Below are 24,345 nucleotides of genomic sequence, written 5' to 3'. Positions count from 1 at the left end.
TCTTTATTAACCTGATCACCTAACATATAAGTAGTATCTCCAGGATCAGAAATCTCAACATTTTGAATCATTTGATGCAGAATAACTTCAATATGCTTATCATTTATTTGCACTCCTTGTAAACGATATACCTTCTGAACTTCATTAACAAAAAACTCAGTCAAACTTATAACACCAGAATTATCAAGAATATCACGCAATGATGGTGTACCATCTACTAAATAGTCACCTTTTTTAACATAATCACAATCTTGAACAACAATATGTTTATCAAGTGAAATATTATAAATATCCTTTGACCCATCTTCTAGAGTAACACAAATTTGGTTCTTACTTTTGTGTTCCCTGCTAAATGAAACAAAACCATCATTTTTAACCAAAATAGCAGCATCCTTAGGATTTCTAGCCTCAAATAGTTCCACAACCCTAGGCAAACCACCTGTAATATCATGAGCTCTAGAACCTTCACGAGGAATACGAGTTAAAATAGTACCAAGATCAATTTGAGCACCATCTTCAACAGATAAAATTGCCTTTTCTGATAAGTAATACCTAGCCTCATTACCATTAGGCAAAATTACTGGATCATCATTTTTATCCAAAATTACAATTGATGGTTTAATTCCTTTTTTACGTGAAATTAAACTAACAGTAATTACCTTATTAGCAATACCTGTTACTTTATCTATTTCTTCAAAATAAGTCACACCATCAACAATATTTTCATATTTAACTTTACCAGATACTTCTGAAATCACTGGAATAGTATAAGGATCTTTTTGAGCCAATTTTTGACCAATACAAACCTCATCACCATCATCTACCAACAAAATGGTACCATATTGCAAACGATATGAAGATTTCCTATTACCATTTTCATCAACAATTCTTAAATTACAACTACATGATAATATAACTTTATTATTATCTTTATTATAAATGTAATGTGAATTTTCTAGAACAATTTTACCGGTATATGAGGCAGAAATTGTTGATTCATCCATTACCTTAGCTGTTCCTCCAATATGAAATGTTCTCATGGTAAGTTGTGTTCCTGGCTCTCCAATAGACTGTGCAGCAACAATACCAACAGCTTCTCCAATATCTACCAGAGAATTCTTAGATAAATCACAACCATAGCAATTAGCACAAACTCCTTCATCTGCTTTACATGCTAAAACTGTTCTAACTTTAACAGATACAACATCAGAATTTTCAATATCTAATGCCAAGGAATCTGTTATCATAGAACCAGAATTAACAATAACATTGTCTGAAGTATCTTTAATATCCTCAGCAGCAATCCTTCCAATTATACGTTCACTTAAAGATGAAACTAGTGTCTTACCATCAATTATACTAGTAACATATATACCATCAGTAGAGCCACAATCTTCAGAATAAATAACACAATCCTGAGCAGAATCTACTAATCTACGTGTTAAATAACCAGAGTTTGCAGTTTTTAATGCAGTATCAGCTAAACCTTTACGAGCTCCATGTGTAGAATTAAAGTATTCTAAAACACTCAAACCTTCCCTAAAATTGGAAATAATTGGAGTTTCAATAATTTCACCAGAAGGCTTAGCAATCAAACCTCTCATACCAGCAAGCTGTTTCATCTGAGCAGAAGATCCTCTTGCTCCAGACTGCCACATCATAAAAGCAGAATTATGAGATTTGCTATTTTCCATATCTGCTGTCATATCTGCTTCAACACTATCAGTACACTTAGACCAAGCTTCAATTGTCTTATTATATTTTTCATCTTTAGTAATAAGACCATCTAACCATTGATGTTCATAAACTTCTACTTGCTTTCTAGTAGCTTCAATAAACTTATCTTTAGTAACAGGAATTGTCATATCATCTTTTCCAAAAGAAATTCCAGATTTAGATGCATATTCAAAACCAAGTCTCATCAAGTTATCGCAGAACTCAACTGTCTGACTATTATTGCAATGATGATATATTTTTAATATGATATCAGTAATATATTTTTTAGTACATAAATTATTAATCAAACTAAATGAAATATCTGGATTTTTTGGCAATAATCTTGACAATAAAGCACGACCTGCAGTAGTTCTAAACAATTCAGAAGTCTTATTTCCATCTTGATCAAGATTTTGATATGAAAAAAGAATTTCATCATGCAATTTTAAATGTTCAAAATGAATTGAATATTCAATTTCTTCCAAATTATCAAAGTATTTTGGATTATCATTCTTTTCTTGAGAGCATAAAGTTAAATAATATAAACCCAAAACAATATCTTGAGTTGGAATAATAGTTGGTTTACCACTAGCAGGTGACAGGATATTATTACTAGCCATCATCAAAACTCTAGCTTCAATTTGAGCTTCAAAAGACAATGGTAAATGCACTGCCATTTGGTCTCCATCAAAATCAGCATTAAATGATGCACAAACTAATGGATGCAAATGAATTGCACTACCTTCTACTAAAATAGGTTCAAATGCTTGAATACTTAACCTGTGAAGAGTTGGAGCACGGTTCAAGAGAACTGGACGATCTTTTACAACATCTTCTAGAATATCCCATACTTCAGGTTTTTTTCTATCAACAATCTTCTTTGCAATCTTAAGTGTATTTGCTTTACCTAATGCCTGAAGTTTAGCATAAATATAAGGCTTGAAAAGCTCAAGAGCAATTTTTTTAGGCAAACCACATTGATGAAGCTGCAATTTAGGACCAACTACAATAACAGAACGACCGGAATAATCAACTCTTTTTCCAAGCAGGTTCTGTCTAAAAATACCCTGCTTACCTTTTAAAACATCAGCTAAAGATTTAAGTGGATGTTTATTGCTACCCAAAATTGGATTCTTCTGACCATTATCAATTAAATGACTAACAGCATGATGTAACATACGAATTTCATTATTAACAACAATCTTTGGAGCTTTAAGTTTTTTCATATACTTCAAACGATTATTACGATTAATAACTTTATGATAAAGTTCATTTAAATCAGATGTAGCAAATCTACCACCATCCAAAGCAACTAAAGGACGTAATTCAGGAGGCAAAACAGGCAATACACTAATAACCATCCACTCTGGTTTATTACCAGATTTAATAAAGTCTTCAACAAGTTTCAACTGACGGTTAATTTTCTTTAATTTCAATTCAGAATTTGTATTTTTTTTCTTTTCTTGTAGTTCTTTTTGCAAATCTAATAAATTAACATTCTTTAGAAGTTCATAAATAACTTCAGTACCAGTACCTGATTGAAAGTTTCCTTCTCCATATTCTTCTTGAAGTTCTTCTAAATATTCTTCTGAAACTATTTGACCATAATAAAGAGGGGTTAAACCAGAGTCCAAAATTACATGATTTTCAAAATATATTATGGACTCAATACTTTTCACAGGAATATCTAAAAGAATACTTACATACTTTATAAACCAAATGTGAACAACAGGATATTCCAAAACAATATGACCTATCCTTTCACGTCTAACTTTAGACAATATGACTTCAACACCACATTTTTCACAGACCATTCCCTGATAATGCATACGTTTATATTTACCACATAAACATTCATAATCTTTTACTGGACCAAAAATTTTAGCACAAAACAATCCATCATTTTCTGGCTTAAATGTACGATAATTAATTGTTTCTGGTTTCTTAATCTCACCTGATGACCAAGATAAAATATCCTCTTTACTAGCAAGAGAAATAGAAATAGTATCAAACTTTTCTTTTTGTAATCTATTAGAAACCCTCATCATTTTCCCCTTCATAAGTAAGTTTAATATTTAAACACAAAGCTTGCATCTGCTTAACTAAAACGCTAAAGCTTTCTGGAGTTCCTGGCTTAAAGTTATTATCACCTGTGACAATATTGTTATAAACTTTTGTCCTACCTACAACATCATCAGATTTTATTGTTAACATCTCTTGCAATGTATGTGCAGCACCATATGCTTCCAAAGCCCAAACTTCCATTTCTCCGAATCTTTGACCACCAAATTGTGACTTACCACCCAGAGGTTGCTGATTAATCAAACTGTAAGTTCCAATTGAACGAGCATGCATTTTCTCATCAGCTAAATGATGTAATTTAATCATGTATATGTAACCAACTGTTACTTTATTTGCAAAAGCCTCACCAGTACACCCATCATACAGAGTAACTTGACCAGATTTATCAAAACCAGCTTTTTCTAGGGCATAATTAATATCACTCTCTTTTGCACCATCAAAAACTGGAGTAGCAAATGGAAAACCATTTTTAAGATCCTGAGCTAAAACAAGAACCTCATCTGAAGACATTTTTTCAACAATAGAATATTCTTTTGGTGAGTAAATTCCCTTAACAAATTCTTTAATGTAAGATGCTTTTTCTTCCTTTGATTTGTTTTCATCTATCATTTCTTGAACTTTTTTCCCAAGACCATATGAAGCCCAACCTAAATGGGTCTCAAAAATCTGACCAACATTCATTCGTGATGGAACACCCAATGGATTTAATATAATATCAACAGGAGTACCATCTTCCAAGAAAGGCATATCATGTTCAGGTAAAATATGAGAAATAACTCCTTTATTACCATGACGACCTGCCATTTTATCACCAACTTTAATTTTTCTCTTAACTGCAATAAAAACCTTAACAATTTTTAATACACCAGTAGGTAAATCAAAACCCTGATATTCCTTTTCAATTTGTTTTTTTAAATTTTTATCTACCTTAGCAATCAAGTCATCATAATTCTTCTTAAGATTATTTACAGACTTGCTAATATTACTACTTACTTTTATAGAAAATAAATCATCCAATGAAAAATCTACAAGATCTTCTTTTTTAACTTCCGAGCCTTTTTTTATTACAAAAAAATCATGTGAAAGTTTTGACCCAACAAGAATATTTAAAATATAGTCCTTAGCCATCTCAGTGTATACTGATTTCTCATTTTCTGCATTCTTTTTAAATTCTTCTACATGCTGTTCTTCAAGATCAAGCAGTGATTGATCTTTCTTCACACCATGACGTGTAAAAACTCTAACATCAATAACTCTACCTGAATATCCTGTAGGCAAACGCAAAGATGTATCTTTGACATCAGGAGATTTTTCATTAAAAAATGTAAGCAATAATCTTTCAACAGGAGATACTTGAGTTTCACCTTTTGGAGTAACTTTTCCAACTAAAATATCACCAGCTTTAACATTAACTCCAACTTTAATAATACCATTCTCATTAAGGTAAGCTAAAGCATTTTCACCAACACTAGGAATATCACAGGTAATTTCCTCTTCTCCTAACTTTGTATCTCTTGCAAGAACTTCAAATTCTTCAATATGGATTGATGTAAATATATCATCTTTTACAAGACGTTCAGAAATAAGGATTGAATCCTCAAAGTTATATCCTCTCCATGACATAAATGAAACAAGAACATTTGATCCAAGAGCAAGTTCACCTTTTTCTGAAGAAAAACTATCTGCAATCACATCACCTTTACTAATCTTTTGACCTTTTTCAACAATAGGATATTGATTAATACAAGTATTTTGATTGGAACAAGTAAACTTCAATAAGTCATAAACATCTATTCCAATATTACCATCTTTTGATTCATCCAAATGTTTAATAATAATCCTTCTAGAATCAACATCTTGTACAATACCACTTTCCTTAGCAACAATAGCAGAAAGTGACTCTTTAGCAACAATAGACTCCATCCCAGTACCAACTAAAGGAGCTTGTGGATTAATAATTGGAACAGCTTGACGTTGCATATTTGCTCCCATCAAAGCTCTATTTGCATCATCATTTTCTAGAAAAGGAATTAATGAAGCAGAAACAGAAACTGACTGTTTATTTGAAATATCCATCAAATCAATTTCTTCTGGAGAAGCAGTGCTAAGTTCTAAACCTTTACGACAAGGAATAATATTAGACTTAAAAGAGCCATCTTCATTAACTTCTACAGCCTGAGAAATAGTATAATGCATCTCTTCTTCAGCTGTTAAATACCTAATCTTATCAGTAACTTTACCATCAATAACTTCACAGTAAGGTGTCTCAATAAATCCATATTTATTTATATTTGCATAACAAGCAAGTGAATTAATCAAACCAATATTTTGACCTTCAGGGGTTTCAATTGGACAAATACGGCCATAGTGAGTTGGGTGAACATCTCGAACCTCAAAACCAGCACGATCACGAACTAAACCACCTGGACCTAAAGCAGAAACTCTTCTCTTATGAGTAATTTCACTTAATGGATTTGTTTGATCCATAAACTGACTAAGTTGAGAAGAATTTAAGAAATCTCTCAATGAAGTAGAAACCAATCTAAAATTAATTAAACTTTGAATATGAACATTATTGATCATATTATCCTTGCTATTAGCATTACTATTAGCACTAACATCATTTCTATTAATACTATCTAGTCCTAAAGAATTTCCTATAGAGTCAAATGCATTCAATTTCTCCCTACAGACTCTTTCAGTTTGCAAAATACCAGACTGATAAATATTTTCAAATAATTCACCTACATAACGAACACGTCTATTAGAAAGATGATCAATATCATCACCTTTTGCTTGAGTATTTTTCCAATTTACCAAATATTTAATTGTTTCTAAAATATCACTTTTAGTAAGATTGGTCACTGATAAATCATGGTTAAGATTTAATCTGCTATTAAGTTTTACTCTACCCACTTCTGATAAGTCATAATAATCTGGATTAAACAGCATATTATTAAACATTATTTCAGCAACCTCAGGAGATAAATTCTCACCAGGTCTTATAATGCTATAAATTTCAATTATAGCACCAACTGTATTTGTTACCTTATCAGAAACTAAAGTATCCTTAATACAAGTATTACCATGTAGAGCACTAATACCCAAAATAGGAACTTCTGTAATTCCCATATCAATAATTTTAGAAATATTAATTTCATTTAGTTCAGATCCAGCTTCAACATATATAATTCCTGTTGAAACATCTATAATATCATCTGATACAAAAAAACCTTCAAGCTGTTCTGAAGTAAACAAATAATTTTTAACTTTTTTATCATTTATTTTATTAAGAACAACACCAGTAATAAGTGTATTTTTCTCAACAACAACTTCATTTGTATCTGCATCTATCAAATCATGCTTTAAAACTGTACCACGAAGATTTTCAATGTTTAAAGGAACAGTCCATTTATTGCTTTTTTTATTTTTTTTGCAAACATGAATATCATAGTAATATGATAAAATATCCTTTTGATTCATCCCCATTGCATATAAAAGAGTAGTAACAGGAATCTTTCTTTTTGAGTCAATCCTTACATTAACAATACCATAATTATCAATCCTAAAACCAAGCCATGTACCACGATAAGGAACAATTTTTGCTTCCAAAATCATTGTATTCTTTTTAGGATCTTTTTCACTACTAAATAAAACACCAGGGCTACGATGCATTTGACTGGTAACAACTCTTTCTGTACCATTAACAATAAATGTACCTTTATCAGTCATAATTGGCATATTATCTAAATAAACTTTTTGAGTTTTTTCAAATTTTACAACCTTATTAGAACTATCATCATAGCATACTAATTTAAAGTAACCAGAAAGAACTGATTCATATGTTAAATCTCTTTGAATACATTCTTCAGGAGAAAACTTAGGTTCATCTAACTCATACTTTAAAAAATAAACACCAATAGTTTTATCAGAATTATAAACTGGAAATATAGTTTCAAAAATATTTTGTAATCCAATTTTCTTTCTTTCATCTGGATGAACTTTTCTTTGTAGAAAATCTTCATAAGATTGCATTTGTAGTGCAACTAATCCAGGAGGTGAAATTATTTCATTTATTCTACCAAAAGAATGTCTAATTCTAGATACCATTAAGCTTTACTCTCAAAAATATTTAAATAACCAAAGACTAACCCTTAAATTTCTAAGGGCTAGTCACAAGTATGTTTCATTATGCTAAGCGAACTTTTAATCCTACAGACTCAAGTTTGCCTTTAATTTCATTTGCCTTTTCTTTAGAGATTCCTACTAGGATTTCTTTTTCTGAAGAAGCACAATCTTCTACAATTTGCTTAGCTTCACCTAAACCTAATTGAGTTACAGCACGAACTTCCTTAATTGCACCAATCTTATTTTCACCATTAAATCCTGAGATACAAATATTAAATTCAGACTTTTCTTCTACACTTTCTGCAGATTCAGAAGGAGCAGCTGCAGCAGCAACAGCAACAGGAGCATCCAATGAAATACCCCACTCTGATTTTAGTTTATTTACTAGTTCTACAACTTCAATTAATTTCAATTCTGATAATTGTTCAAAAATTGTTTCAATTTTAGACATTTTTTAATTCCCTTTTAATTTTTAATTTCTTTTCTTTTTTCTAATACACGAGCTAAATCAATCATTGACTGCTGAAGCACCCTAGCCAAAGAAGTAGCAGATGACATCAATACACCAGCAAGTTGAGATCTAATAACAGGCAATGGAGGCATGTTACCAAGATTTTTAATTTCAGCAGGTGAAACAAGACTGCCTTCTACACTTCCAGATAAAACAACAACTTCTTTATTGATCTTGCTAAATTCAGTTATCACTTTTGACAAACTAATAGGATCGTCATTAGATATGCCCAAAGCTATAGAACCAACACAATAAGGATCAATAACTTCAACAGGAGTGTTTTTAATAGCTAATTTCAATAAAGAGTTTTTAGCCACTTTCAAGTAAGAATTAACCTTGCTTAATTGAAATCTTAAAGAATTAACTTTATTTGCATTCAATGAAGAACAGTTTATCAATACTACTGTATTAGCTTTTTCTATTTTAGATTTTAATTCAGATACAAGAATTTTTTTCTTTTCTTTTCTTTTCATATTTTTTCTAATAAAAGCTCTTGAGTTAAACAAAATACTACCCAAAAGACAAAATCATCTCAGTAAGAAATTAAGCAAAAAGCACTTACCATCTTAGATAGCAATCATTATAAATAGCATATTTGCAACTTATAATAAATTTTATAATAATTCTGATACAACTAAACTTATAGAAGGGCCCATTGTAGAACAAATACTGACCTTTTTAACAAAAACACCTTTAGATGTAGCAGGTTTTAATTTTATAACATCAGAAATCAATGCTAAAACATTTTCCTTAATAGATTGTTCTGAAAAACTAACTTTACCAATTGCAGCATGAATAATACCACCTTTTTCTGTACCAAAGTTAACTTGACCAGATTTAATATTCTTTACAGTACCAGAAATATCATCAGTCACTGTACCAAATTTAGGATTTGGCATTAATTTTTTGGGACCCAAAACTCTACCAATTTTTGATAACAGAGGCATTACATCAGGTGTTGCAACTATTACATCATAATCCAAATTACCTTTACCCATATCTTCTATTAAAGATTCAGACCCAAAAACATCAGCTCCAGATGATTTTGCTTCCTCGAATCTTTCATCTTTAGTAACAACAGCAACTCTAACTTTTTTTCCTGTACCATGAGGTAAATAAGAAAAACCCTTTACAATCTGATCAGATTGACTAGGATCAATGCCTAAATTCATAGCAATTTCAACAGTTTCATCAAATTTAGATCTTGCAAAACTTTTAATAAGTTTAATTGCATTATCAATACCCTCTTCAGTTTTAGGTATTTGATCAGATATTTCTTTATATTTTTTTGTAACCATTATTCTTCAACCAAACTTAATCCCATAGACCTAGCAGATCCTTCAACAACTCTCATAGCAGACTCAATTGAAAAAGAATTCATATCAACACTTTTAATTTCAGCAATTCTTCTAATATTTTCTTTAGAAATTTCTCCACAGCTTTCTTTTCCAGGATTAGAACTACCCTTCTCAATCTTAGCATGAGAACGTAACAAATGGCTCATAGTGGGCTGCTTAACTTGAATAGTAAATGTTTTATCATTATGAACATAAATAACAATTGGTGTAGGTTCACCTAGACTTCTATCTTTAGTCTTTTCATTAATTTCTTTACAACATGAAGGTATATTAACCCCTTTTTGACCTAAAACTGGACCCAAAGGTGGAGCAGGCCTTGCTTCTCCTGCTGGCACAATAACCTTTATTATATCTCTTACTGATTTTTTAATAATCATTTTTTACAAACACCATATAACATAAATATAACAAACAAAGCAAAACTTCAAGTAACTTTTTCTACTTGGTTATATTCTAATTCAACAGGAGTATTCCTTTCAAAAATTGAAACAAGAATTACTAACCTTTCCTTATCTTCATTAACACTTTCAACAAAACCATTAAATGATGCAAATGGACCTTCACAAATCTTAACCTGCTCACCAACTTCAAAACTAACTTTAGACCTAATTTTATTTTCTTTTATATCTGAAATTAACTCTTCTGCCTCAGCATCAGACATTGGCTTTGGAACTTTTTTATTTCCTAAAAAACCATAAACACCTTCTGTGCTCCTAATAAGAAAGTATGTATCATCATTCATAAGCATATTTACAAGTATATAGCCTGGAAAAAATCTTTTTTCTACTACAACCTTCTTTCCTCTTCTGATCTCTGACACCTTTTCTGAAGGAACAAGAACACTGGAGATATATTTCTCTAGACCTTCATTAATAACTTTTTCCATAATTGATTTAGCAACAGATTTCTCTCTACCAGAAATTGATTGAACTACATACCATTTTTTCTTAATTTCCATTTTATTACCAAATATTAATTAGATAATTTATTACATATCTAGAAAAAGAATCAATTAAAAACAAAACAACTGATGAAAAAAAAGTAACACCCAAAACTAAAAACAATCCCATATAAGTAGATTTTGAATCAGCCCACTTAATTTGTTTAGCTTCTTTTTTTACTTCATTCAAAAAACTAAAAATGCCCATTTCAATACCATCATGGCAGGAGAGATAGGAATTGAACCCATATCCTCGGTTTTGGAGACCGATATTCTACCATTAAACTACTCTCCCAATTTTTAAATCAATCCAAAATCTCACGAATAAATCCAGCACCAATTGTCTTACCACCCTCACGAATAGCAAAACGCAAGTTCTCTTTCATACCAATTTTCTTAGTCTTATCCAACTCAACAGTGATGAAAACTTTATCACCAGGAAGAACAATTTCAGAACCTTGAATCTCACAAATCTTACCAGTTACATTTGCTGTACGAATGTAGAACTGAGGCTGATAATTTTGACTAAATGGTTTGTGTCTACCACCTTCATCAGCTGTTAGAACATAAATCTCAGCTCTAAATTTACCATGAGGGGTAACAGTTCCAGGTTTACATACACATTTACCACGACAAACATCCTTGGCTGCAACACCACGAAGTAACAATCCAACATTATCTCCTGCTTGACCAGTACCTATATTAGAATTAAATTTCTCTACTCCAGTACATGTAGACTTAATTATTTCACCTAATCCAACAATTTCTACTGGATCACCAACTTTTATTATACCAGAGGTAATAAGACCAGTTACTACTGTTCCACGACCAGGAACTGAAAATACATCTTCAATATACATTTCAAAAGTACCCTCAGTATCACGAACAGGCAAAGGAACATTATCTAAAGCATTAACTAACTCAACAATTGCTTGTTCACCTAATTCTTTATTAGAATCATCCAATGCACAAAGAGCAGAACCACAAATAACAGGAATATTTTCTCTCTTGTAACCTTGTTTTTCAGCAGCTTCAATAACTTCTTCTTTCACTAATTCTAACATTTCTTCTCTTTCAGAAGGATCCAACATATCAACTTTATTAATAAAGATAATAATATTTTGTACATCAACCTGACGAGCCAATAATAAGTGCTCACGAGTTTGAGGCATTACCCCATCCCTTGCAGAACATACTAAGATAGCACAATCCATCTGAGCTGCTCCTGTAATCATATTTTTAATGTAATCAGCATGACCTGGACAGTCTACATGGGAATAACTTCTTGCTTCTGTTTCATAATTAACATGAGTTGCAGAGATTGTAATTCCTCTCTCACGTTCTTCAGGAGTTTTATCAATATCCGAATATGCCTTAAATTTAGAACTTCCACCAGGAAAAACTCCACTTGCCATAACTTTTGTAATAGCAGCAGTTAAAGTAGTTTTACCATGATCAACGTGACCAATAGTTCCTACATTAAAACTAATCTTTGTCATTAAAATTCTCCGAATAAAAACTTTTATATTTATAGTTTATAAAATAGTGGAACAAACAAATGGAGCGGATAGTGAGAATCGAACTCACATAACTAGCGTGGAAGGCTAGAGCTCTACCATTGAGCTATATCCGCACATATCAAAAATAAAATGGTAGAGGGAGTAGGATTCGAACCTACGTAGAAATACATCAATGAGTTTACAGCCCATCCCCTTTAGCCACTCGGGCATCCCTCCAATTATGTGCTAAAAACAATCTACATTTGTTAATTTAAATTGTCAACTAAATCAACAAAAACACAAAAACTATAATTATTTAAAAAAGTATTTCAAAGCAAAATGTCATTAATAAATCCAACGAAATATATAGATGTATAATGTAGAAAAAATCATTTTTAATACAAACACTAATCTAATAATGTATTAATTTAGTATAAAGTATTTGCAAACCAAAAAATTATAACTATAAATTTATTCATAGTTTATTATTCAAATAAATAAACAATTTATCTATTGCTGGGATAGTTTAGGGGCAGAATGGATGATTTGTAATCATCAGACGCAAGTTCGATTCTTGCTCTCAGCACCACTCAATTTGATTCTTACTTTCAATGATACTAAAAATTAAATTTTTTAAGCAAAAAGTAAAATAAAAAAAATATTTTCTTGATTTCAACTCAAATTTATAGTTAATCTGTTTCTGCAGACGTGGTGAAATTGGCAGACACGACAGACTTAAGTATAAGACTTGAGTGCATACTTTCAAAAGTATGTAGAATTACTCAAATTCGGGGGAAGCTTTAAAATGCCAATCCCGAGCCAAGCCTCTTCTTTTATTAGCAGAGGAAGGTGTAGAGACTAGACGGGTAACAGTAAAATTGCTGAAGGTATAGTCCAGACCACAAACTTTTTAGGCAGTGAAAACTGTAGTGGTAAGAAGATCTGTTGACTGATAAAGTTGTGCGGGTTCAAGTCCCGCCGTCTGCACCATATTTACTAGAGTCTTAAGAGGAAATATTATGGCTACTAAGAAAATTACTGGTAAAGAAGTTTTTTGGGGTAAAATAACTGAATTAGCATTATCTTCACTCCCAAAGGGGTACAATATTGTACCTCCAATAATCATTAAATCACTATGTCAAATAAAGTTAGCGGCAGCAACTGTTCACAAGAAAAACAATAGAATTGATAGTAAAATAGCTGATGCAATCATAGATTCATGCAAAAAAATAATTAATTTAGATGAAGACAAGTATAAAGATTTTTTTCCTCTTTCAATCTGGCAATCTGGATCTGGAACTCAAACAAACATGAATGTTAATGAGGTAATAGCCAATCTAGCATGCCTAAAATTAGGTTATGAAAAAAACAGAATAGATATTGTTCATCCGAATGACCATGTTAATTTAGGGCAATCAACAAATGATTCAATCCCAACAGCAATAAAAATTTCAACTATAACTGAGATCAATCAAAAGTTATTACCTGCTTTAAGGGTATTACAAAAAGCTTTTGAAGCGAAGTCTAAAGAGTGGGAAAAAATTGTAAAATGTGGAAGAACGCACTTACAAGATGCAGTACCAATGACTTTAGGTCAGGAGTTTAACAGCTATTCTTATGAAATAAAAACAATAGCAAAAACTCTAGAGGATAATTTAAAGCTATTACATCAAATTCCTCAAGGTGGAACAGCAATTGGTACAAAGATCAATTCATATGAAAATTTTGATATTGAAGTTGCTAAGGAAATTTCAAAAGTTACCAAATTACCATTATCTACCAGTGAAAATAAATTTACTGACATTTCTTCTCATGGTTCACTTTTAACCATTTCAGGGATAATTAATACTTGTGCTTCATGTATTTGCAAAATATCTCAAGACATTACACTTTTATCATCTGGGCCAAACTGTGGTTTAGGAGAATTAACAATAGAATTAGATCAACCAGGTTCATCAATCATGCCTGGAAAGGTCAATCCAATACATGCCGAATTAATAAAAATGGCTTGTATAAATGCAATGTCCAATCATTATTGTGTAACTCAATGTAATACTCTTGGAAATTTACAACTTAATACCTCAAAGCCGCTCATAATTTACAAAACTCTTGATTCAATTTACACATTATCTGAATCGATAGTACTTTTTGCGGAACATGGAGTTCTAGCACTAAGAGACAGGAAGGAAAACATAACAAGGATATTAGAAGATTCATCAATTATGATCACTGCATTAACTCCAAAAATTGGATATGACAGAGCAGCGGAGATAATTTTAGAGTCAAAGAGCAAAAAAGTTAGTGTGAAGGAATTACTTTTAAAAAGCAAGCTAATATCTGAATCAGAATGGAAAGAGATATCAGATCTATCAAAATTAGTATAAATGAAACAAGTCAAAACTGGAAAAGGGCGCAAATTATCATCAACTTTATGGCTTAAACGTCATATCAATGATCCTTTTGTGCAAAAATCGCAACAGCAAGGGTATAGATCTCGAGCAGCATATAAGTTAATTGAGATAGAAAAAAAATTCCAGATATTAAAAAACAGTCAAAACATTATTGATTTAGGTTCAGCGCCTGGTAGTTGGACACAAGTAGTAAAGGAAACATGCCCAAAGTCACAAATTATTTCATTAGATCTATTACCAATTCAACCAATAGATGGAGTTTTTTTCATCCAAGGTGATTTTACTGACCCAGAAATATCTCAGATTATACTTAATAACTTAGAAAATAAAAAAATTGATACAATATTATCAGACATTGCTCCCAATACCATAGGACACACACAAACAGATCATATAAGAATTATGAACATATGTTTTAAAGTATTTGAATTTGCTATCAACAATCTCAATTTCAATGGAAATCTAGTGATGAAATTTTTCCAAGGATCTGAGGACAAAGATTTAATATTTCAAACCAAGCAAAAGTTTCAAAGTGTAAGAATATTCAAACCAGATTCAAGTAGGAAAGAATCTACAGAAAAATACATAGTAGCTACTGGATTTATGAACAAGAAAAAAATAAACATGGTGCTGTAAGAGGGAATCGAACACTCTTTTCTCCCTTACCATGGGAACGTTTTACCATTAAACTACTACAGCAACATATAGAATACTTTTACCTTACTATAATATAAAATGCAAATACTTTAATAAATTAATTACCCTAACATTGAAATCAATTCTTCTGAAACTGTTGGATGTAATGATATTGATTTACCAAATTGATCTCTAGTAATACCAGAATTTATACAAACAGTAGCAATTTGAATAATTTCAGGGGATAAATCCCCTACCATATGCAAACCCAAAATTTTATCTGTTTCCTTTTCAATAACAAATTTTATAAAATTATTTTCAACTTTAGATCTAAAACGTTCAATTAATGGAACAAACAATTTTGATACTATTTCTATTTTTTCTTTACCAAAAACATCAATTGCTTCATTTTCAGTGTAACCAATACCTGCAATACTTGGACAGGTAAACACAGCCATTGGAATATTTTTATATTCTGTAGATGTTTTTATATTATTGTAAGCATTATCAATAAATGCATGAGCTTCCCTAATTGCAATTGGAACCAAACCAATATTACCAGTTACATCGCCTACTGCATAAATATTTTCCACAGTTGATGAAGTAAAATTATCTACAATAATTCTATTATTTTTCCCCAATCTAATATCAGTATTTTCTATATCTAATTTATCCACATTTGCAATTCTTCCTATTGCGCAAAGAGCAATATCAGATATCAACTCTTGACCATCTTCCAACCTACAAATAATTTGATTTTTATTATCTTTTTTCATTGAAGAAATATTATTAGTAATAAATTTCACACCTCTATTTTTCATTTCTTCAATAACCAAATCAACAGAGTCTTTATCAAAAATCTTCAAGAATTTATCAGAGCGATTAATAATTGTTACATCAGATCCAAATTCATTCATAATACTAGCAAATTCCATAGAAATATAACCGCCACCCAATATAACCAGTTTTTTAGGAAGTTCTTGAAGATGAAATATTTGATCAGAATTAATAAACAGTTCTTTACCTTCAATATCTGGAATATGTGCTCTACTTCCTGTAGCGATTAAAATTTTATCAGCTTTTAGATGTTCATTATTAACCTGAATAGTAGTATTATCAACAAATTTAGCATAACCATTAATAACAGTAACATTTTCATAACTATTAAGAGTTTTTGTATATAATCCACGAATACGTTCAATTTCTTGATCACGATACTTAACCATATCAGACCAGTTAAATTTGAAATTATCAATATTCCAGCCCAAAAAGTTAGAGTTATTAAGCTCTCTTCTCATTTTTGCACTATACATCATAATCTTTTTTGGAATGCAACCCAAATTAACACAAGTTCCACCAACTGAACCTGCTTCTATAACTGCTATTTTTTTACCCAACAAAGCAACTTTTCTAGCAGATCTAACACCGCCTGACCCAGCGCCAATAATAATTAAATCAAACTTATTTCTCAAATTCATATTACACCTCTAATACCATCCCATCATAGCTTACTTCTATGCCATCAGGTAATCTAGAACTTAATTCATCATAATCCAATTTATTATCTAAATTTATTAAAACTGTTTTTTCTGGCTTAATAATATCTCTCATCAAGAGAATTTTTTCTAAGCTAATATGGGAATAATTATTAGCATTAGACAAGGATTCTACAACCCAAAGTTTAACTCCTTTAATAAGGTCAATATTTGCATCAGAAATTTCATTAAAATCTATATTATAAGCAAAATCATCAATACGAAAACCAATAGAATTTATCTTACCATGTTTTTGTAAAATTGGAATTATTTTTATACCTGAAAAATCAAATGAATCCAATAAATTATTTTTAGAGGAGCCTATAACATTTAAATTACAAAATGGAGTATAACCAGCTATAGATTCAAAACAATAAGAAAAAGATTTAAATATTTCATTGCATGAATTTTGATCAGAATAACATTCTATAATTTTATTCCCTATTCTAGACAAGTCATTAATACCATGAACATGATCAGCATGATAGTGTGTCCATAACACAGCATCTACTGTAGAAAGATTTTCCCTAACAAATTGATGATATAAATCTGGAGATGTATCAATTAAAATATTTTTACCATCTTTTTCAATAAAAACAGATGACCTAGTACGTTTATTTTTAGAATTATTAGGATTACAAAGCCCCCAATCATTACCAATTTTAGGAACACCACATGAAATTGCACAGCCCAAAATTTTAATTTTCATATTTATATATTCCCTAACTAACAAAGAAATTTTTCTAGAAAATCTCTAATAACGTCAACATCAACCAATTTAACAACCTTACCTTGGGCAAATTTATCTGTACCACCAAATTTACTACCTGGGAAAAATTTTGTAAAAATTTCACCTAAAATTTCTTTAGCATTCAAACTTGGAATATCTTTTACACTCAAAGCAACAATGTTATCATCTTTATTTTCAATCAAAATAAGAGAAACCGAATTATTAGACAGAATACTAGAAATAGATTTTGTAGGAAAATCTTTCAAAAACTTAACTTTATAGATAAACTTACCTAATTTTTTGCAATAAAAATCAACTTTGCTAGCATAATCTATTTGTATCTTATTCAGATATTTTTCTTTATCAAGAGAGATTTTTAACCTATCTGTAATTCCAGACAAATTTTCATCATAAAGAGAAATAATTTCATTCAATTTATCTAAATGCAATAAAACATAATCTATTGCTTTTTGATTTACCACTGCCTCAATACGCCTAATACCAGATGAAACAGACATTGTTTTAGTAATTTTAAACAAACCTATTTCACTACTATTATTAACATGTGTACCACCGCATAATTCAATTGAATCTCCAATTTTCACTACCCTAACTAAATTCTGATATTTTTCACCAAAAACAGCTTGAGCGCCCAAATTAATTGCATCATTTTTTGTCATAATATTCACATTTACATGATAGTTTGACAAAATATTTCCATTAACTTCTTTCTCTATCAAAGCAATTTGTTCATTTGATAATTGAGCATCATAGTTAAAATCAAAACGCAATTTATCTTCATTAACCAATGAGCCTTTTTGAATAATTTTTGAATCTATTACTTTTCTAAGGGCAAAATTTAATAAGTGTGTTGCTGAGTGATTTGCACAGATCAGTTTTCTTCTTTTTTCAAAAACTTCCAAATCAACTAACTTATCAGGGAAAATCTTACCAAATTCAGAAATTTTTATATGATGTAAGAATATTTTATTAGCAGATTTTGTAGTATTAAAAATATTTCCCAGCACTTCACCATTACTATCTAAAACCAAACCAGTATCACCAACCTGACCACCAGATTCAGCATAAAATGGACTTTTATCAACAATTAAAATTTGATTTTGATTATCAATATTTATAACAGCCAAAACTTTTGATTTTGATTTTAAATAATCATAACCAACAAACTCAGTAGCTGGAAAATCACTAATTAATTTCTCTAAATTATGATCAACATCATTATCTTTTCTAGAGCTGCTTGCCATATACCTTTGATTTTCTAACAGTTTATTAAATTCATCAATATCAACACTTATATTATAATCTCTCAAGATATCTTCTGTAACATCAATTGGAAAACCAAATGTATCATGTAGTTTAAATGCCAAATCACCAGGAAATTTATCATCTGAACCCAAATTCAAATCTTCTAAGCTACTTCTCAAAATCTTTAAACCATTGCTAAGTATTGTATAGAATTTCTCTTCTTCATTAGCAACAACAGATTCAATCTTACTCAAATTTACATCTAATTCTGGATATACATGCCCCATAACAGACACAATACTAGGAACTAAATTTGTGAGTACATTTTTTTTATCAGAGATCCTATTTACATAGCAAATTGCACGACGAATAATACGACGGATAACATATTCCCTACCCTCATTACCGGGGGAAATTCCATCAGATATTGCAAAACATTCTGCACGCAAATGATCTGCAATTACTTTAAAAGATGACAAATTATTTTCATTAGCTTTACATTTCAAAAAATTTTCTGTGGAGGAAATAATTGAATTAAAAACATCATTTTCATAATTATCATTACAATTTTGCAATACTGAAGCAATTCTTTCTAGACCCATTCCAGTATCAATACATGGTTTAGATAATGGCAACATTGAACCATCAGCAAACCTTTCAAACTGCATAAACACCAAATTCCAAATTTCCAAGAAACGTTCATCAGCATCAAATTTTTCACCTTTATCATAAAAAATTTCAGAACATGGACCTCATGGACCTATATCACCCATAGACCAAAAGTTATCACTTGTATTAATTCTAATAATTTTATCATCTGATAAACCAGCAATTTTTTTCCATAAATCAACTGCTGTATCATCATTATGATAAACAGTAACTGACAATTTTTCTTTTTTCAGATGCAGCTCTTTAGTAACAAATTCCCATGCATAATTAATTGCGCCCTCTTTAAAATATCCTCCAAAGGAAAAATTTCCCAACATTTCAAAAAAAGTATGATGACGACTTGTATAACCAACATTTTCCAAATCATTATGCTTACCACCAGCTCTCAAGCATTTCTGACAAGTAACCAACCTATCCTTAGGTGGAGATGCAATTCCTGTAAAAAAATCTTTAAACTGAACCATTCCAGAATTAGCAAACAACAAGCTTGGATCATTAATAGGAACCAAAGATGATGATGGTAGATGTAAATGACCTTGTTTTACAAAATAATTTATATATAAATCCCTAATTTGATCTGTTAGCAGCATTGATTTCTCTAAAAATTTACAAGACTATTATGGCTGAGGAACCAGGATTCGAACCTGGATTAATGGAACCAGAAACCATCGTCCTACCATTAGACGATTCCTCAAATAAGCAAAACACCTGTAATTAAAATTACATTAATTAATGTACCTTTCAAGACAAATATAAAATTAATGCACAAATTACCAAGACCAAAAACCAAAGTAGTGTATTACCAAAAATTTCAGAAAATTTGCAATTTATGCCTATAAAATTTATAAATCTTTTATTTTTTATTTCTATAACATTATCACTCAGATAATTAAAAGCTACTTTTTGGTAAGATAAAATCTTTTTATTCAATGTATTAAAAACATGAATAACATAAAAATAAATATCTAAATGAAATATTATGTAAAAAACAAAAATACCAAATACAATCAAAAATAATTGTTCAGTAATATTATAAACACCATTCACTATATAAGAACTTTCATAGGGCAAAGGTAAACCAAACATACCAATAACCAAACAAATCAAAAACTGACAAGTTAGAGCAAATATAACATTATTTTGCAATGACATCTTAATCACATTACTAGAAGAATTATCACTATTAAACTTCACCATATACAAAGCTTTTAATGCAGTTACTATAAAGACAAAAAGAAAAATAAGCTTCATCAAGTAATATAAAGACAAAGAGTAATATTTTATACCATGTAAAAACAAATATTTACCAAAAAATCCAGCAAAATAAGGCATACCAGAAACAAAGATTATTGAAATCACAAAAATTTGCATTAAAGGAGAATTAACAACTAATTTATCTTTAAAATCAGAAAATTTATATTTTTTACTTTCAGACACCAAACTACCCATTATCATAAATACAAAAGTTTCATAAAATATATGAGTAATTAATAAAGCCAATACTCCATTTAATGCATAACTTGTACCTATTCCAATTCCTATCATCATACATCCCATTTGATTATTTAAAATATGAACATATGACTTAATTATATTATCTTCTAACAAAGCAAATAATAATTGAACTAATGCTACAAACAAACCAATATAAATCAATAAACTATATCCTGGGAAAAAAACATATAGCCCAAAAATTCCTATTTTAGTGGTAAATATTGACAATGGCAGAGTACCATTTGGAGAAACATTAGAATAAATACTATGCATCCAAGTATTAAATATTGGGAATCCTGCTTTAATACCAAATCCCAATAAAAGAAATATTGTAGGAATAGAATAAGGCATCAAAATTATATTTTCTAAAGATGAAAAATTTGCAGTACCAATTAAAAGAAACAAGCCTGATATACCATGTATCAAGAAATATTTATTTAATTCCAAAGATAAATCTAATTCTCTTTTAGAAACAAATATAACCAATAAAGACATTAGTACACTTAATTCAGCATAAATAACCATATCAATTAAATTATCAGTTTTTAAAATTGCCAAAATAGAAAACAATCCATAGAAAAATTCTGATACTTTTTGCAAACCTGATGTAGGATAATTATAGATAAAAATTGTAAAATAATTTATTGCCAAAGTTCCAATTAGAAGAACTTTACTCAAATCAAAATTATCATCAATTATAATATAATTATAAAACAATAATAGTAATGATAAAGCAGAAAAAATTATTGCATAAGAGATATACCTATAATTATAAGCACTCAAAAATAACATTCCAAAAACTGCAAATATCATAATCTGATTACCTCAACAAAATAATATAAATATGTAATACAATATAAGAACTGTTATACATGAATAAACACACCTAATTGGAATATCTTCTGAAAAATGCAATTCTTTTTTATCTTCAGCAAAACAAAACATTCTAATCAATAATGGAAATAGATATAAAAATGATAAAAAAGATCCTACAAATAAAATTAACATTGGCAAGATTCCAGGATTAGCAAACAAATTTAATTTACCAACAAATATGTAACCAATCATTGGGAAACCCATAATAGCAAAGGCAGCCAAACTAAAAAGTATAAAAACTAATGGCATTTTATTTGCGATACCATCAAGTTCAGAAACTTTAGTCTTATGTGCAACAGTGTAAAAAATACCAGCAACAAAAAACAATACAATTTTAGGAAATGCATGGCCATACATATAAATAATAGTGATATTTGGAGACAAACCATAATATGGCAACAAAACAATTGACATAACCATAAAACCCAACTGACTAATAGTGGAATATGCCAAACGTGCCTTTAGGCTATCCTGCGTAGCTGCAATAATTCCAGAAAAAATTATTGAAAAGCTAATTAACATTACAACAAAATCATAATACACAATATCGAGCAAAACTTTATAATCCAAAACTTGAGTAAATATTCTCAATAAGACGAATATACCAGCATTAACTACTGCAACAGCGTGTAGAAAAGCACTAACTGGAGTTGGAGCAACCATTGCAGCAGGAAGCCACATATGCATTGGAAATGTTGCAGATTTTGCGCAACCCAGGACAAAAAATAGAATTAAAAAAACACTTGGATTATTATTAACAAAACCGCCTTCAACAAAATTTAGAGTTCCATAATCTTTCCATACCCAAATAATTGCTGGCACAAAAAATATAATAGAACCTCCAATTAAAAAATTCAGATATATTTTTACACCATCTATTGAATTTTTATCATCTTTATGAGCAATCAAAGGAATAGTAAAAATTGTCAAAAGTTCATAGCAAATAAATATTGTTATCAAGCTTCCAGAGAAGCCAATCAGCAAAACAGCAAAAACTGACAAAAACAAAAAAACATAAAATCTAACTTTATTTTTCTCATTGTTAAAATCCATGTAATCAATGGAATAAAAACAATTAATTGGGAACAAAATAGCTGTCAACAAGATAAACAGAATTCCAGTTTCATCAAATTTCAAACTAAATTCAAGACCATCTGTAAATTTAAATATAGAAACATAATTGCTAGAAACATAATCTGTATAAAAAAACAATATAGCCAATAATGAAACCATTGCTAGCAATATCAATGAACCAAGCATAATAATTTTCTTCACTTTATTTTGATAAAGAAAAATAGACAATGCTGTTAATAAAGGCACTAATATAACTGAATAAATCATAATGGGAAATACCAACCTAGAATTATTGACACAAAGCTAAACAACAAAGTAATAGCAAATGAAAATTTTGGAAAATCATTTATAATTTTTATTTTTTTTACTGGCAATTCTGATCCTGAATCATCACTTGATACAAACCACAAATCAATAATCAATTTACTGATATACAATAAAGATAAAAATGAGCTAATAAGAATTAAAGGAACAATCAATATCATTAATTTATGATTCCAAGCAGCACTTAATAGATACCACTTACTAACAAAACCAGCTGTACCAGGAATTCCAACCACAGACATTGACAATAATAAAAACAGTAGACAAGAAAATGGAACCAATTGACCAGAACCATGGAGAGATTTTATAGAAGAGCAATTAAAAACATAAATCCAAATGCCTGCTAACATAAACAAAGGAGATTTAAAAATACTATGATTAAAAATATGTATCAATGCTGCATCAGTTCCAGCTTGACTAAACAAGCTAATTGCAATTGCAATATACAAAATCTGAGATAATGAAGAAAATGACAAAATTCTTTTAAGATCATCTTCAAAAAGAGTATAATAAGACACTATAACTGCCATAATAGACAAAAAAACTGGCAATAAATCAGCTAAATTATAGCCAACGGAATAATCAAAAAATATACAGAAACTAAATGCTTTATATAACCTAATCAAAATATATAAACAAACTTTTGTAGCAGTTCCTGATAGGAAAGCAGTAAATGTATTTGAGGAATTTTGATAAACATCTACTAACCACATTCCAAGTGGCATAATTGCAGCCTTAACAGAAATTCCTAATACCATAAAAACTATACCTAGATAGAGAATTTTATTACCACTAGGCAATGCCAACAAATTTTTAATCTCATCATGATGAGAAATATTTTCATCTAAATTAAAAACTTTTGACAAAACATTAGAAATATCAATAATATTTAAACTTCCAACTAGAAGATAAACAATACCAATACCCAAGACAAAAAATGTTGTACCAATTGAACCAATAATTAAGTAATTAAATGCAGATTCATAGGAATTTTCTTTACCACCCAATGAAACCAAAAGATAGATAGCAATAGATGCAACTTCTAAAAAGACAAAAATATTAAATAAATCACCACTAATGCAAATTCCATTTATAC

The 24,345-nt window shown here is 29.9% G+C and overlaps 1 protein-coding gene and 3 non-coding genes across 4 annotated transcripts; 1 reads left to right on the top strand and 3 right to left on the bottom strand.

Annotated features, from left to right (window-relative positions):
• Positions 1-10,959: 10,959 nt before the first annotated feature.
• On the bottom strand, positions 10,960-11,030 carry trnaw-cca (transfer RNA tryptophan (anticodon CCA)). The gene has a single exon. It is a non-coding gene; the product is annotated as a tRNA-Trp (tRNA).
• Positions 11,031-11,040: 10 nt separating this feature from the next.
• On the bottom strand, positions 11,041-12,234 carry LOC130548578 (elongation factor Tu 2-like). Its single transcript, XM_057325416.1, has one exon. It carries the CDS (start codon positions 12,232-12,234, stop codon positions 11,041-11,043), a length of 1,194 nt encoding a protein of 397 aa, XP_057181399.1.
• Positions 12,235-12,297: 63 nt separating this feature from the next.
• Positions 12,298-12,368, bottom strand: trnag-ucc (transfer RNA glycine (anticodon UCC)). The gene has a single exon. It is a non-coding gene; the product is annotated as a tRNA-Gly (tRNA).
• A 381-nt stretch (positions 12,369-12,749) lies between these two features.
• Positions 12,750-12,820, top strand: trnat-ugu (transfer RNA threonine (anticodon UGU)). The gene has a single exon. It is a non-coding gene; the product is annotated as a tRNA-Thr (tRNA).
• The last annotated feature ends 11,525 nt before the right edge of the window (positions 12,821-24,345 follow it).

Source organism: Triplophysa rosa, linkage group LG25 (genome assembly GCF_024868665.1).
Source record: "Triplophysa rosa linkage group LG25, Trosa_1v2, whole genome shotgun sequence".
NCBI classification, from domain to species: domain Eukaryota; kingdom Metazoa; phylum Chordata; class Actinopteri; order Cypriniformes; family Nemacheilidae; genus Triplophysa; species Triplophysa rosa.
The sequence above is the reverse complement of the archived record's forward strand: the minus strand, read 5'-3'. Positions and strand labels throughout refer to the sequence as shown.